General features: G+C 44.5%; 1 protein-coding gene across 24 annotated transcripts in view; it reads right to left on the reverse strand.

Moving 5' to 3' along the window:
- Nucleotides 1-14,216, reverse strand: part of pleca (plectin a) — an 80,275-nt gene that overhangs the window by 13,805 nt on the left and 52,254 nt on the right. For 18 of the 24 annotated variants that reach the window (XM_040188220.2, XM_040188219.2, XM_078080817.1 and 15 more), the window contains 25 exons: nt 13,034-13,111; nt 12,807-12,899; nt 10,199-10,365; nt 8,248-8,363; nt 8,027-8,133; nt 7,484-7,603; nt 7,283-7,378; nt 7,018-7,145; nt 6,325-6,418; nt 6,090-6,244; nt 5,116-5,458; nt 4,662-4,739; nt 4,294-4,455; nt 4,091-4,195; nt 3,887-3,982; nt 3,400-3,525; nt 3,110-3,262; nt 2,675-2,829; nt 2,454-2,580; nt 2,055-2,238; nt 1,882-1,902; nt 1,235-1,392; nt 807-985; nt 577-715; nt 105-461 (listed from right to left, as the gene is read on the reverse strand). In XM_040188220.2, coding sequence (XP_040044154.2) covers nt 105-461; nt 577-715; nt 807-985; nt 1,235-1,392; nt 1,882-1,902; nt 2,055-2,238; nt 2,454-2,580; nt 2,675-2,829; nt 3,110-3,262; nt 3,400-3,525; nt 3,887-3,982; nt 4,091-4,195; nt 4,294-4,455; nt 4,662-4,739; nt 5,116-5,458; nt 6,090-6,244; nt 6,325-6,418; nt 7,018-7,145; nt 7,283-7,378; nt 7,484-7,603; nt 8,027-8,133; nt 8,248-8,363; nt 10,199-10,365; nt 12,807-12,899; nt 13,034-13,111 — 3,537 coding nt within the window. Of the gene's footprint in view, nt 1-104; nt 462-576; nt 716-806; nt 986-1,234; nt 1,393-1,881; nt 1,903-2,054; nt 2,239-2,453; nt 2,581-2,674; nt 2,830-3,109; nt 3,263-3,399; nt 3,526-3,886; nt 3,983-4,090; nt 4,196-4,293; nt 4,456-4,661; nt 4,740-5,115; nt 5,459-6,089; nt 6,245-6,324; nt 6,419-7,017; nt 7,146-7,282; nt 7,379-7,483; nt 7,604-8,026; nt 8,134-8,247; nt 8,364-8,836; nt 9,172-10,198; nt 10,366-12,806; nt 12,900-13,033; nt 13,112-14,216 lie in introns of those variants that run through there. The other 6 variants (XM_040188222.2, XM_040188221.2, XM_078080831.1 and 3 more) reach the window with 2 other exon arrangements.

A 14,216-nucleotide genomic window follows, 5' to 3' on the forward strand; every position in this document is an offset into this window, starting at 1 on the left:
ATCTACCACTTCTAATATCCCTGTAAACAGCCAGTGAGTAATTAAAATCACTAACTATGACCACCGGAGGGCATAACACAACGCATTCCTATCTTTTACAATACCTTCTCCTCTGCCAGTTGCTCCTTGAGGGCCTTGCTGTCACCGATGGGCACAGCTTGAATTTTCTCCTGCCTCTGCCTCGCCTGTCCGAGCCAGTGGATGAGCCACTCGTAGCTTTCCTTGTAGGAGTTCATGTGGCGCCCGAGGAGGTCGAGCTCGCGCCTCCTCAGGTCCATCTGAGCAAACAGGACCTGCCAGCGGTCCAGCAGGCTGTTGACCAGCTGGCGGTAATGCTCCAGCTCGGCGTCCCGCTCGCTGTGGATCCTCGTCATCTTGTCGTTGACGACGGTCGCCTTCTTCAACTCGCCCTGCAGGCGGTCGAAAATAACCTGATCGCCTTCCGCTTTAGCATGCATCGCCTGTCGGATGAAAATAACAGACCCATTAGCTTTAACGCGAAAGAAGTGCATTCCAGCTGGGGAACAATCATGACGCGGTTTCAATCACGGCATGGAACCAGAAAAGAGGAGAGACCTTCAGCTGACTGCGCTGGTCCTCCACCTCCTTCTCCTCGGCTGGTACTTTGCTAACATCGCGCAGACGAGTCTCATAACTCTTCAGTGTGTCCTCCGCGTCTTTAGTGTTTCTGATGACGACATCGATGGTCTTCAGTCTGAAATAAAGAAAGGAGTTTCCACCTTTAAACAAAGCACACTAACTGCTGGAGATTCGATGATAAGCGCTCAGAGAAACAAAAGCCTCACTTGTCCAGGTAGACGGAGGAGAGTCCGTAGACGTGGTCCATCTTCCTCAGCGTGAGGTCCAGTTCGGAGCGCAGTATCGGGGCGGAGCTGGTCTCCTGAGGAGACGCCAGGACCTCCTCAGTCTTCTCACTGATGGAGTTCAAGTCTTTCTTTAAGCCCTCCAACTCAGACTGGACTCTCTGTCATTGGAAAAAAGGGAGGCAGTTTAGAGACCTAATATCATAGCCTATAATATAAATATGTTAACATTATTTTGGTAGTAAAACCGCATAGTTAACAGGACATGTAACAGGATGCCTGAGTTTTAAACAATATGATTATGTTTATGAAGCCCTTCTGAGCTTACACTGGTAAATTATTCTCTTTCCTTCCTGAGCTTGTGTTGAATTTGCACATCTCAGTTCTTTTACACCGGTGTTTATTTGTACCATTTGTTCTGTAGTCTTCAAGGCGCAGGCTTTGAGCGGCTCTCGGTCCACAGGCTGGCGGAGACGGGTCATTGTTCGACTCTCGCAACCCTCCAGCTTCAGACGAAGGTCTTTGATCTTCGTCAGGTACGTGTGACACATCGACTCGTCTTGCTCTCCTGTTTTGGTTTGGGGAAACAAAGAGGCATTAATATAAGTTCATGTGGAACAAAAACTCTCGATAAAATAATCCTGTTAATTCAAGTGTGATTTTGTGTAGTTACAAAAAAACATCTTAAACGACTGGGGATTTATAAGGATTACTGTCATGTTATACAAAAGTATTTATGTCACATTGTGCAAAATACATCTACTTCTTCATGCTTGATTGGTTCCATGTTGATAATTCATCACACTGGTTAAGTGATCAGTTAATAGATTTAATCATTCTGTGCTAAAGATTGAAACTCAGCTGCTGTTAAACACATGCATAGACAAGAATGCAACAATGGATGAAGTTAGGAGGGATTCCAGGGAGGAACAAGACGCTGGTTTGAGTGAATGGAATGAAACATAACGACACAACAGCCCTCGACACACACACAAACACACATTCCTGTTGAGCCATACAGAAGCTACTACTGCACACTGTAACTGAAGCGCCTTACCTGCTCTGGGAGGCACATAGCCTGCAACGTGAATCCAACCGTCAACTAACACTCAAATGACTATGACTGAACACAGGTCTGAAAACCTAAATGAGTGTGTCACATAATCGATGAAAGTGAATGTTTGGATGATAGAAGAATCCACAGTGGATCATTATATCCACATTACACACCTTGCTCTGCAGAGCTGACCATTGTATTGTAGTGCTGGTTGGCTCTGTTGTAGTTGGACTCGACCTGCATGCGGTCCTCCGCCGCAAACATCTGGGAGTCCTGGCTGTCTCTCAAGAAGTCCTGGTAGTGCACCTCCAGGTTCCTCAGAGCCAGACGGTACTCCTCCACCGTCAGGGTCTTAAACTGCAAGGGCGGCATAGATCACAAGAGTTATATTTTCTCCCTTGCCTGTTTCCACATAATGGTGGATATAAATACAGCAACCAAAAATAGATATTTCCCACTTGTCTTTAGTAACAAGTTACATTGATTGTCATTGTCCTTCATAGATCATATATCCATAAACTAACTGTTTGTGTATCAGTTTGTCTCTGAAACAGTACACTCAGTGTTATTACCATGGTGACGTTCCAGGTCTTGATGATGTTGATGTCTCTCATCAGGTACTGCCAGGACAACATGCTCTTCATGTCCACAAACATCGTCTGCCACATTGTCTGCAGCCTCTGGAGGTTTCCGTCCAGTCTGAGGAGGGTTAATGGAGATTAGCACCTAAAGGCACACGTGTGCATTTAAATTTCTTTTTGAAGTAAACTCAAGACAGCAACTCTTCTCTCACCCGGCAACACTGTTCACAGCGTCCTTGTTGGTGGGTGGAACCAGGAAGCAGATGGAGGGTACAGACGCCTCGCTGCCTTTGTCATTCAGCACCCTCCACTTGAAAGGCTGCGAGTTGTTCAACAGAGCGCACTCGTCTCCTCTGTGGATTGTGATCTGGAAGCAGGTAAAAAAAAAAAAAGACGCGTCTAAATGACTCAATTTGCTACTTGATATTCCTTTAAATGTATCGGTGTTCACCAATTACTTTCCATCATAAAAGTATACTTGTAATATATATATTGCTTTACAACTCATTCATATTCCATTACAAATTTAGAAACTGTTTAACATATTTAAGAATATTAAATAATTTAATACTTTCTGGGTGTATCCAAAAATATTGGACAGAATGAATTAGTTAACAACAATAAGTCCCTGCCGTTAAGAGGCCTACCTCCATCTGCTTGAAGTCGCAGACAGCCTGCACGGGCTGTTTGCCCTTTATTGCAGTCGCGGGGTTACGTGGCTTCAGCTGGACGATGGTCTTGGCCCTTCGCTTCAGGCCTTCCAGGTGAGTTTTAAATTCAGTCATTTGCTCCTTTTCATCCTGTGAAGATATAATACATTGCTGTTTTATGGTATTTTTGACACATTATCATCAACAAGCAACCACAGCTAAAGCATGATGACAGAACCGTGTTGTGATGTGTTTAGTATGTAAACAACATGTTGAAAAAAACCCACAGCTGCATCCTGCAGTAGATCCTCCAGCCGCGTGACGGTGATGGAGCGGTCGCAGGTGTACTTCCTCTTCATTGCGTCCTGCATCTTTTGGATTTTGTCCTCAGCCTCCTTCACGTCAGAGAAAAACTACCCATGAAAGAAAGTGGAAAGTGAGAGAAGTTTAGCCACAGCTTTGAGTACTCACCCTAAATAAACAGTCATCAAACAAACGGGCAACACGGGTACGGATGGAAGTGAGCCATTCAGCATGAATGACTCTTTCTAGATAAACATCACAGGGACAGTTGATAAAGAAAACTCCAGTAAAATGTGACAACATGGCACTCAGCGTGCAGAACAAATGCATTTAAAAGACTCAGCAGTGAGGTGTCTGCATAGAAAGGATGACCCGGTTCCTGAAGATAATTCACTTCATTCTTTCTACTAAACGACAAGAGGTGAAGCATCCCTTGGCTCGGGCTCCAGTGATGCAAGGTACCAAACCTACCTGGTAGTAGGCAGTGTTTTCCTTCAGGTGGGTTTCGACACAGCAGCACAGCTGGAGGATCCAACTCCACTGAGTCTGCAGAGCTGCAGTGAAGGCCTGAGTGGGGCACAACAGTTTGATGAGGAGGGTAATCACTCATTTAAGACTTCTACATTTGGATATGGTGTGTAGTGGCGATTCCTTCTCCATCCTAAATCGTCGTACCTCAACAGTCTTCTTGGCGGGGTGACCGTCCCTCAGCAGTTTGTCTCCTGTAGCCTGGACATCGTTCATCTTCTTCTCCCTGTGCTCCAGATCTCTCATCAAACCCTGATCGGAACCAACGACACAATTGCGTCACATTCATGGTCATGGGAAAGCACTGCCGGTACACTTTGTTAGAACAGCGCAGCGCATCGTCACTCTACCGAGTAGTTGTCTTTCTTGGCTGTCATGTTGGTGTTTCGTTCACTCCAGTCGCAGTTGACCTCCTCCTCCTCTTTGTCGTTGAGCCACATCAGCTCTTTGGTGGCTGCAATGACGAAGGCGTGGAGCTGGTCCAGGTAGTGCAGACGGGCCTTAGAGGCGTTCTGTAAGTGAACATGTGACCACATGATTGTTCCTTTGAGGGTTGGATCACTAAAAAGTGACAGCCTATATTATATATATATATATGTATATGTGTGCTGTTTGGACTTTATTGAACCTCCACGAGGTTAATGTTGTAACAGCCTTGTCCCTACTAAGTGCTTAAGTTGAAAGACACAGGTTCTGTTTTTGTGTATTTTTTGCTTACCATGAGCTTGCTGTACTGCAGCTCCAGTTTTCCCAAATACTCACGATAGGCAGCTTTACTGACAGGTGAGATCTGACTCTGCAGTAGGAAGAGGCAATAAGAAACATGCAAAACAGGTCAGCAAACCCTTAATGGTGAAGAATAATACAAAATGAATTATATTCCGACGAGAGATCACATCTTTGAAAGATAGTGGATATTATAAGTATTATAAGTTCACAATAGCACAATTACTGTAGATTATGCAAACCAGCTCAGACACCAAAATCCTCAAAAATAAATTTTGACTTAAAAATCCGTTATCATGATCAATAACACAAGCTTGAAGATTTGAGTTGAATAACATTTCATTTGACTTCACGGATTCATCTGAGATGTTAGCGGTGATTCAGAGGTCTTCAACCATCCATGTGTGCTACACCCAATAACCTGACTCCATCCCACTAGTCAGTACCTCATCCGCCTTTGCCCTCTCGATCTTGGAGCGGAACTCCTCCACACACTGGTGCAGGCCACGGTGGCTGCCCAGCTGGGACTCGATGGTGGGCAGGTCGGAGCCCCACTCGCCGTCATCCACCCGCCGCTGGTTTTCCTCCACCCAGCCCAGCAAGTCTTGGATGTAACGCATGGTGACCTCATCCAGCTCAGGCCGCACCCTCATGGGGGCCTGCTGCAGGGTGGTGACCTGGGCGGTGTGGACCTGAGTCATGGGGATCTGGGTGGTGGTCACACCGGACTTGAGGCGCAGGTTGTACTCGCTGCGGAGGTTCACCAGCCTCTCGTGGAGCCGGTACACTCTGAGAATACACGATGGCAATGAATTCAGTAACTAGTCGATCAACAGAAAGAACATCTAGAATATTTTATAATTGCTTCATTTTACATCCAGAAAAATACAAAATGCTCACTAAGTCAAGCTTCTCAACTTTAAGGTTGGTATTTGGTGTATTTTATTTGACTACTAGTTCTGCAACTTTCTCTACAGTGACGTTTTATCAAATAAACAACTACGAGTATTCGAGGGAGGATGTTTTTTTGTAGGCCAACCACAGAATGACTCGTCACACTGGTTTCGTTTACAAAAATCGAAATGTTTTATGACCAACATTTTTGTAGTATAATTTAGCCACTTGTTAGCAACCGTAAGTCATACAAAAGTAAAGACATGATATTTATTCATACATTTAATATAAAGAATAAAATCCGTTTTGTGTCTTTTATCACAGACGTTATTTAAGGCTTGTAACCAAAAGCGTATCAAAAAAGTAGTGTGCAAAAAACACTAGTGCAAAAAAAAAAGTGCAAAACACACATTTGCGTATAAAGGCAGATTCCTGGTTAATTAAAAAGAGAAATGAGCAGATTATTTCTAAATGAAGATACTTTTTAATGTAGCCATCTTAAATGTTTAAAGTTAGATTTTTGCACCTGCGATACATCTGTTCAGCCTGAAGGTGGCGTCCATCTTTAAGCAATTGAACATCATTGAAGAGGAAGCGGATCATTCCTTCTGCTTTGTCCAGATCTGCATCCATCTCTGCCGTGTGCTGAGCAGGTCTCCCTGAGCTCAGCATCCTCACGTCCTGCAGCGCGGGGACAAGCGTAGTTACAGCGCTGCAGGAGGAGCCAATGCTTCCTGGTGGAGGGGGTGTTTGGGTCTTACCGTCTGCAGCAGAGTCTCCACCTGGTTGAGCTGCTCCTCACACACACCCGACTCCATCTGGACCTTACTGACGACCCGCTGAAGTCGCTCCAGCCTGCAGAGGGAGAGGAGGGAGGTCAAAAGTGAAAAGGCACTAAATGAGGTAGACTAACGGCCTCCGCGGTGCTTTCTAGCGTCTCTTCTGATGTCATTAATTAAAATTCTGTTAACAAATTGAAGTTAGACAAAAGAAAAAAGCACTCACTCAGTTTTCTGGCGGAATAAAAACTTAAAATCATATCCATGATGCATGAACGCCATGTTAGGACCCTGTGTGTCCACTAAAGTCAAAGTTTTATAAAACTCTCCACAGCTCTCTCTAGTCGTGGAACAACCAATTGTAAAAACAACTCTCTGGTAGCCTTGTGATTAAAGGCAAGCGTATGAGTATCATGTGACCATATTATTTGTGAGAGATTGTTGCCCTGGCTTAGACACAGTTGTCATGTGTTGCCCTGATGATTTTTACTTTCCATCCCACAAAACTAAACCCAGTTCCTTTTTATTCCCAATGTGGACTTTATCATAAGGAAATGAGTCATCGTCATGGTCACACAGTAACCAGTGGGTGAATCATTTCTGAGCTTTATTTCAAATGCAAAGTTTGCTTTGGATACGGAGCACGTGATGCGGTTTAGATCTTGGTCCACTCACCTCTCAAACTCGGTCCTGAGGAGACGCTCTCGCTCCAGTATGGCAATGTGCAGACGGCCCCATTCCTTCTCCACGTCAAAGGGATGGTAACCTGGTGGCACTTTGACATGACCTGCCTGAACAGCACCCTGAAAATAAGAAGCAGGTCAGGGCTCAAGTGATCTCCTGATCATTTCTTATTGGTGTAAACATATTTGTTCAGCTCTATAACAGATGAAGTAAACTGAAGCTAAACTTAAATTATTAATTCAAATTAGAAATTCACCTCAAAAGACTTGAAGATGTGTTTTGAACGGTTCTTGTCTGCCTCTTTAGCAGGAAGCTCAGTTTCTTTAAACTTCAGAAACTGACGCCAAAGAACCTGCAGATCAGAAAAGAGATTATTAAATGTATCGTCAACATCGCTTATTCTGCTGTTAAGTCATTCAAAACATTCCCTTAAGACTTAAGGCCCGGATTCGCTGACCTCAATCTCCTCGTAGCTGGTGGGGAACTTCCGCTCCTCAAAGACGTGGATGTGGTGTCTGATCCACTGCAGCAGCATGGTGACCAGCTCATAATACTCCTGCCAACGAAGCTCAAGCTCCTGAAGCACAGACACAGAGACAGGTTCAAGTTAACATTTTAACACAAGCCATTTCAGTCAGTATTCATTTTTTGGGCCATTTCTTCCTTGATGTAAACTAAATGTTGGTGATGATGTGGTGGCAATAACTTACACTCACTTGTCGTCCTTTTTTACTAATGGCAAATTATTTGTGCAAATAACGGAAATTTTCCACAACATATCTCAACGTTCAGATTGTGGGAGTCACGCAGTTTTACAAGCAATAAATTGAAATTAATGTTTTTTTTATGCTGCTACCATGAAGCAAACTATTGTGATTGTGTGATTAATACATTTTCTCTTGGCTTTTTCACTGCTCTAGTGTTTAAAATAGTAATTATTGTCTATGCTACAAAACATCTTCCTAGTGCTCTGAGGGATGATGAGGAGGAGGGGACTGACGTTGGCTCTGACACCGTCCTGGACGTCTGGTACCCTCGGCATGGCGTCATACATAGAGGAGACATATGTGATGATGGATTTCTCGTCTGGATGGGGAACATCCACATCTGTGGGTAGAGGTTAAAAAAAAATTTTTTATGGATTTGAAAGCAAGAAAGGCTGAAGACAACAAACTTAAACAGGCTCAGATATTCCCCGAGTACGGCTTTCAGGATTCTCACCCTCAGGGTCCAGCAGGCGGGTGACGCCCAGCTCTCTTTCTGCCACGCTGAAGGCCTGCTCCAGGTTCTCCTGGTTGCTCTGTCGGTACACTTGACTCATGTCAATCAGAGCGGGTCTGCAGAAAGCAAAAGCAGCCACGGACACAATTGAGTGCAAATTGTTGTTAACGCTGTTATTCCTGTTGATCAAGACTTAATAAAATTGAATGATGTTTGACGGTTGAATATGGAGAGAAAGATATTCAATAATCACATATCAACATTTCTCTTTAGTTTACTCACTTGTCAGCCACAATTCTATGTTACTAGATTACCTATTTTATGTTGCTTTAGGGAGGTTTGATCGTGCATGGTGCACACACAACGCCTATGGAAATGCTCAATATTCCCCCTCATTTTAGGCACAAAGACGACAGTCACATGAGTGAACATTGCCTGGACGACAATCGCAGTCTAATGACATGTAGCCGCAAGCTCAAAGCGTAAAAGATAAAAGTGCATTTACAAATGGCAGAGAAAGAGATAACCTTCAGGACACAGATTGTGGACGAACTTCTGCACATTTAAGCTTCAACTAAAAGAGTATTACGCGTTGGCTTGCACGACTATCTGGACGTAGTAATCTTCCTGGTCCGGTTCTTGCTCCACGTAGCAGGCCTGCCTGTAGGACAGTCTGTCCCTGCTCAGGTCCGACCCGGAGTCCAGCTCCTCGCTCTGGGAGACTTGTCTGGAGCGAGCCCCGGGGCTGGTGGAGCCTCGGCCCGAGTCGAAAGAGTTCTCGGTGGGGACGTCCTCACACAGCATGACCACCCGGCCCTCCAGGTCACTGACGGAGCCCACCGTGCTGCTGGAGGCACTGTTCAGGCGCCTCTTCGAGTGAAACTTCCTCTTTAGTTTCATCATCGTAGCAGCGGTCACGTTTTGCGGCCCTTCCAAATGAGTGAGCTTTCACGCAGTAAAAAAATAAAATCCTAACGATATCCAATCCTCTTCAGGTTGTGAGTCTTCAGTCAGACCGCCGACTCCTCGACGCAGTCGTTAAATCTCTGCACGTCCTGCTCTTCGTCCATCAAGAAATAATCTATGGCAGAGCAGGTGGCGTAGCTGCGTTTTGCTACAACCTGCCCAGCATAGCTGCAGAGAGCATCGCTCCAGGGCAACTTTTTCTCAAATGGGTACGATACACCCACATCAGGAAAAGAAAACGCTCCCTTTTTTAACACAAAAAGTGCCAACTCAGGGTGTTATTTTTTGCGCCACGTGTTCAAGTTCCCCTGCAGGGTTTGTTTGTCTGTGGAAGCACAAAGTGGAGCTCCACCCAAAACACATGGTTCAAGTAGAAAACAGCCGCCCGCTGAAGGCTTGAAAGGGTTCCGGTAACGTTAACTTTCGTTACTAAAGTGGGCAGCAGCTGCGTTATTGAATCAATCGATTCGAAAACTTCACGTTGCTTCCTGAATTTGGCTGGTACTTTAATTATGATGGTAAATGGCAAATTATTGAGGTTACCGGATAGATTCCAGGTCAGGCGCCTAATCAACCAATGAAATGCATCTGCAGAATGAGCCGTGGTATTCGCCTCAACGTTGGATTTACAATCGTCGAGCGACAGTTTGTCCCGACAAGTCAGGTGTGCGCTGATGTAAAAGGGATTTCGGCATTCCTGCCTCAGTGAATTATGAGAAAAGGTCAGGGAGAAGATTTTTTTTTTGAACCAACAGGAAATCTTATGTCCCACGGTATTACAAGATATCAAGTCCAGGCAAGCTTTTCTAATCACAGAATATTTCTGCATGGTTTAAAAAAAGGGCTTCAGGGCAACAAGTCGCCATGGAATTCTTGTTTTAGACACTTTTGTGTGACTCGTATTTACACATTTCTAGCTCCTATTTGCGAAAAAGAATTGCCTGGCTGTTAAATTCCAAGATTTGTCTTTCTTGTCATTTCTCACCTGTGTTTGTGTATGATGGCGTTGAAGAGCTTGCCGTCCCTCCAGCCGGTGGTGAAGTTGTCGCAGCGCAGGCCCTGGTACCCCTCCACCATCCTCTGGGACCAGAGCAGCAGCTTCTCCTTGGCGGTCATGTCGTCCGACTGGCCGTTCACCTGAATGTCGGAGATCTGACGGAGGAGACGGTGCGGATAGTCAGAGCGGGCACACCTCCGAGGACGGATTTCACCTCCAATACGGTTATTTTTATCAAAAGGTCATTTCAAAATACTTTATTTCATCTTGTTGTAGACTTTTCAACGAGATTCCATATGGCAGGAGATTGAAATGTTGGTAGAAGGGTCTGGAAAACATTTTTTTCCAAATTGCCCGCTGATTTCTTCCAGATTTGAAATGAGTAATGTTTGAAACTTCAAATAACAACTAGCACTTTTGCTTGTAGGACAAAACAAACATTCAGCTCACTGTTTTGGAGTAAAAGAAACAAAATCACTGAAACAGAGTCACTGACGAATATAAATTCTCAATAAATACTGTGGCAGCTGTAAATGGATTGTACTGTAGACCAAAAAGAAATCCCTTTTCTAAGACTTCAAATAAACCACATGTTTCATTAATCCAGATGTCCCGTGATGACCCTGAGGGAGTTGACATGAATTTTACTATTTCAATTTTGGAGAGGTCGACCAGCTGGCTCTATTTGCATGAATCCATCATCCAGTAGTTGCTCTATCATCAGCTGTAGAAGCGGTACTTATTAAACGTTCTTGGTGTTTGTGTTGGTGAGCTGGACGAACCAGAGGGGCCTAGTTTCTCTACAAAACCAGACATAAGTTGCAAAAAGTCACACCGACCACAGGGAAACATTTCAAAGTGAACTCTGTATGTCTGACACTTGAGTTGTCTTGATGCAGAACATGTCTGACTCAAATATTGTCCACTTAAGGATTTTTTTAACCCACTTAAAGAGCTCAAAGCCGGTAAATCTGGAGTTGGTCCTCTGCACACTATGTGGGAAGTGGAGGTTACATTTTCTAGTGCTGATGAGTCTCTTACTGGAACAAATGAGGTTTGACAACCACAGTATACTATTTGTAGTGTTTTGGGGTATGATGATGAGTCACAGCAGAACCAGCTATTTCACTTTCTTTAGCAGGAAAGGGTGGAGAAGGGAAAAAATAAGGCTTCTCTTCCTTCTGTGTTTTTCCCTTCAGAAGGGAAGCCCTGGCGCTGCGGTGTGGACGTGGGCACACAGTGACTCAGAGGCTGGAACAAGACCTCCGCCCTCGCATTATTCACGCTGGTGGATTCCTAAAGAAGCATGTGCACCTTGGGAGCTCAGGAGAAATACACCATTGTTTGTGATGACTTGCGTGTTTTAAAACAAAGAGGTAATGGGTTTGTTTTTCAAGAAATTATAGCTTCGTGAGGAGTGTGCCGCTAAATTTTTACTTGTTTGCTCATATTCAGTTTGCTGGCGGGGAAAATGTAGCTTTTACAACCGTCGTTTCCACAGCAGCTTTGGAGTTCTGCCCTGAAAGTCTTTCTCATGGAAATCAGTGAGTCACACGGAGGGAAGAGGATCCCACATCCCGACATAACCATAAAATCCATCTCCATGCATTCCCACTGACCCCCCAGAAATCTACCAAACCATCTGCTACAGGAATATCTAAGCACGCCTCTTCTCAATCAGGAACACATCTGCCTAATTACAATGGGTTGTTTTTTATTGCAGCTTTTGCTGCTATAAGTGGTATGAGCCATTTGATACTGTTGGAATGAAAAATGTAATGATTTAACCGTAAAACAGAAGGCTCTGAAATTGCCGTGAACATCCGTCTTTAATAATGAATGAAAAGGCTTTTGTGTGTGTTTGGACTGGCGCCGCTCAAGGACAGGAGGAGCGGAGGTGGTCGTGTATGAGGGCCTAAGTGCTGCCAAATGTTCAATGAAGCCCATTTGGGAAGGATCGGCTGCTGGACCCCACCGTACTGTAACTGCTGTGTCAACACCAGGAAAAGTCGAGGCTGATAATTGAACCCCGCCAGAGGGAACGGATTGCCTTACTGAGCCACGGACGCACAATGAATCACAAAGTAATGAAAAAACTATGGAACGCATGGTACTGCTGTGTAAGAATTTCCCCTCGAGCATTTCATTTGCCGTTTAAAAGATAAACAGTTTAGGAAGTGTGAGTCGGTTTACTTTGAATACATGCAAAATGCAATTTAAATAACTGACTCTGCTCTTAAATCTCCTAGTTTCACATCACTGTTGCAAAGACAGTAAATTAGGGCTTAACGATTTTTTGTATTTGTACTGAAACGTCACAGTATATTTTGATGGATGCATTAGCTCGGTTCCTATGGTCAAATTCTGCCCAGATTATTGAGAACTGGTGCTGATTGGGAAAGTGTTCTTCAGGAACCCTCCTTCCATTTCACACCTGCAACACTGTCAGTTTAAAAGAGATGAAGAGAAATAGATCCTAATGCATTTGTGGATTATTTCCCCAGCTGTACTGAACCACTATTAATTAAATGACAATAACCAGACCGCGCCATCATGTAAAGCGAATTATTAGCAACATTAAAAGTGTCCCACGTACCTGGAAGTGAAGGATGATGGTCCATATGAGCCCCAGGGTCAGCTTGGGGTTTCCATCTGCAATGTCGTCATTCCTGATGTTGACCAGTTTGACCTGAAAATGTGCAGTTTTCAGGTTAACGTGGAAAGTTGAAAACAAGGAACTGAACTGAACCGAGAGAAAAACGGAAACATTCAAATGCTCGTTTTATGCAAAAGTGCGTAGTAAATTTGCCACGGTCCACTGACTTGTCTGCGTTTGAGAAAGTCCAGGGCGATCTGTACATTCTGCAGCTTGTGGAAGCGCATTCTGCCTTTCTCCCGCGGCTGCAAGAGACAAGAAGACGCGTTAAAGTGACCAACAAAGAATGACCAACAAACACAATGGCCCCATGACTGAGGAAAAAGTGGCAGCAACACCTTTTGTGCTTAAAACAGAAGATCTACTCTACTGGATAACAAAATCATCAGAGTCAAGGTACAAACTTAAAATGAAAATGCAGCAAATTTGAAGTGCAATTCAAATTCTGCATGATAGTGATCAAAGCGTTTGATCTGATTATTTGTTGATTATTTCAACAAACCAGCCAGCATGTTGATGAATGATACATGATCCGAGTAATTTCCGACCGCCCTTCGCACTTCTACAAGACCTGCATCAACCTTTCCAACCTGAGCCTTTAGTTCTGAAACTCCTTTTGTTTCGGATGCAGTCTTAAACTGTCCCAAACCTGCACAGGACAGAGTGACCCTGCAGCGCAGGCCGGACATGCATTGCTGCTGCACGTCTACAGCCGGGAAGAAGCTTTGTTGCAGAATTAGACAACATATCAGCTCGCAGGTGATGGAATTGTCTTCCTTTGCTTTCAATGCAGTGAACCTAATACTTTGAAATTTCAAAAAAGCATGCCAGTCTGTATGTTTAAGAGGTTAAAATAACTAAGGAACAGGAAATAATAACAGATCACTGAAATTTTATTTATGTATCATCCTATCCTGGTGATACGGGTGGAGTAAATATTGTGGTAACAATCTCATGACTAAGACGACAAATCACAGAAAGGATTAGGATGTACGTTGAATTTGAAAGAAAACTGTAGAAACTATTCCACTAAAACCTCTACTAGCACTTCCAATCCCCTCAAAAGACCCCTGACTGCGGCTCGCTCCCTGATCAAATGGAGGCTGTGGACACAGACGGGGAACAAGACAGGGAGTGTGACTGTCATCATGCACATCCCAGCAGCCACCTGGGGTGGTGTCGCATGCCGCGCCCGACGCCCGCAGTCCAGGCGCCACTCACCAACCGCACGTTCCTCACAACGTCGCGTTCCCTCGGCTACCGCAGCAAGAGCATCGCAAGAGAGGAAGGCGGGGGGGGGCGTAGGGGAAGAGGTCAGGGCAAAGGTCAGCAGGGATTAGAGAAAGGAAA

This window comes from Gasterosteus aculeatus, chromosome 10 (assembly GCF_964276395.1).
Source record: "Gasterosteus aculeatus chromosome 10, fGasAcu3.hap1.1, whole genome shotgun sequence".
Classification (NCBI taxonomy): Eukaryota; Metazoa; Chordata; class Actinopteri; order Perciformes; family Gasterosteidae; genus Gasterosteus; species Gasterosteus aculeatus.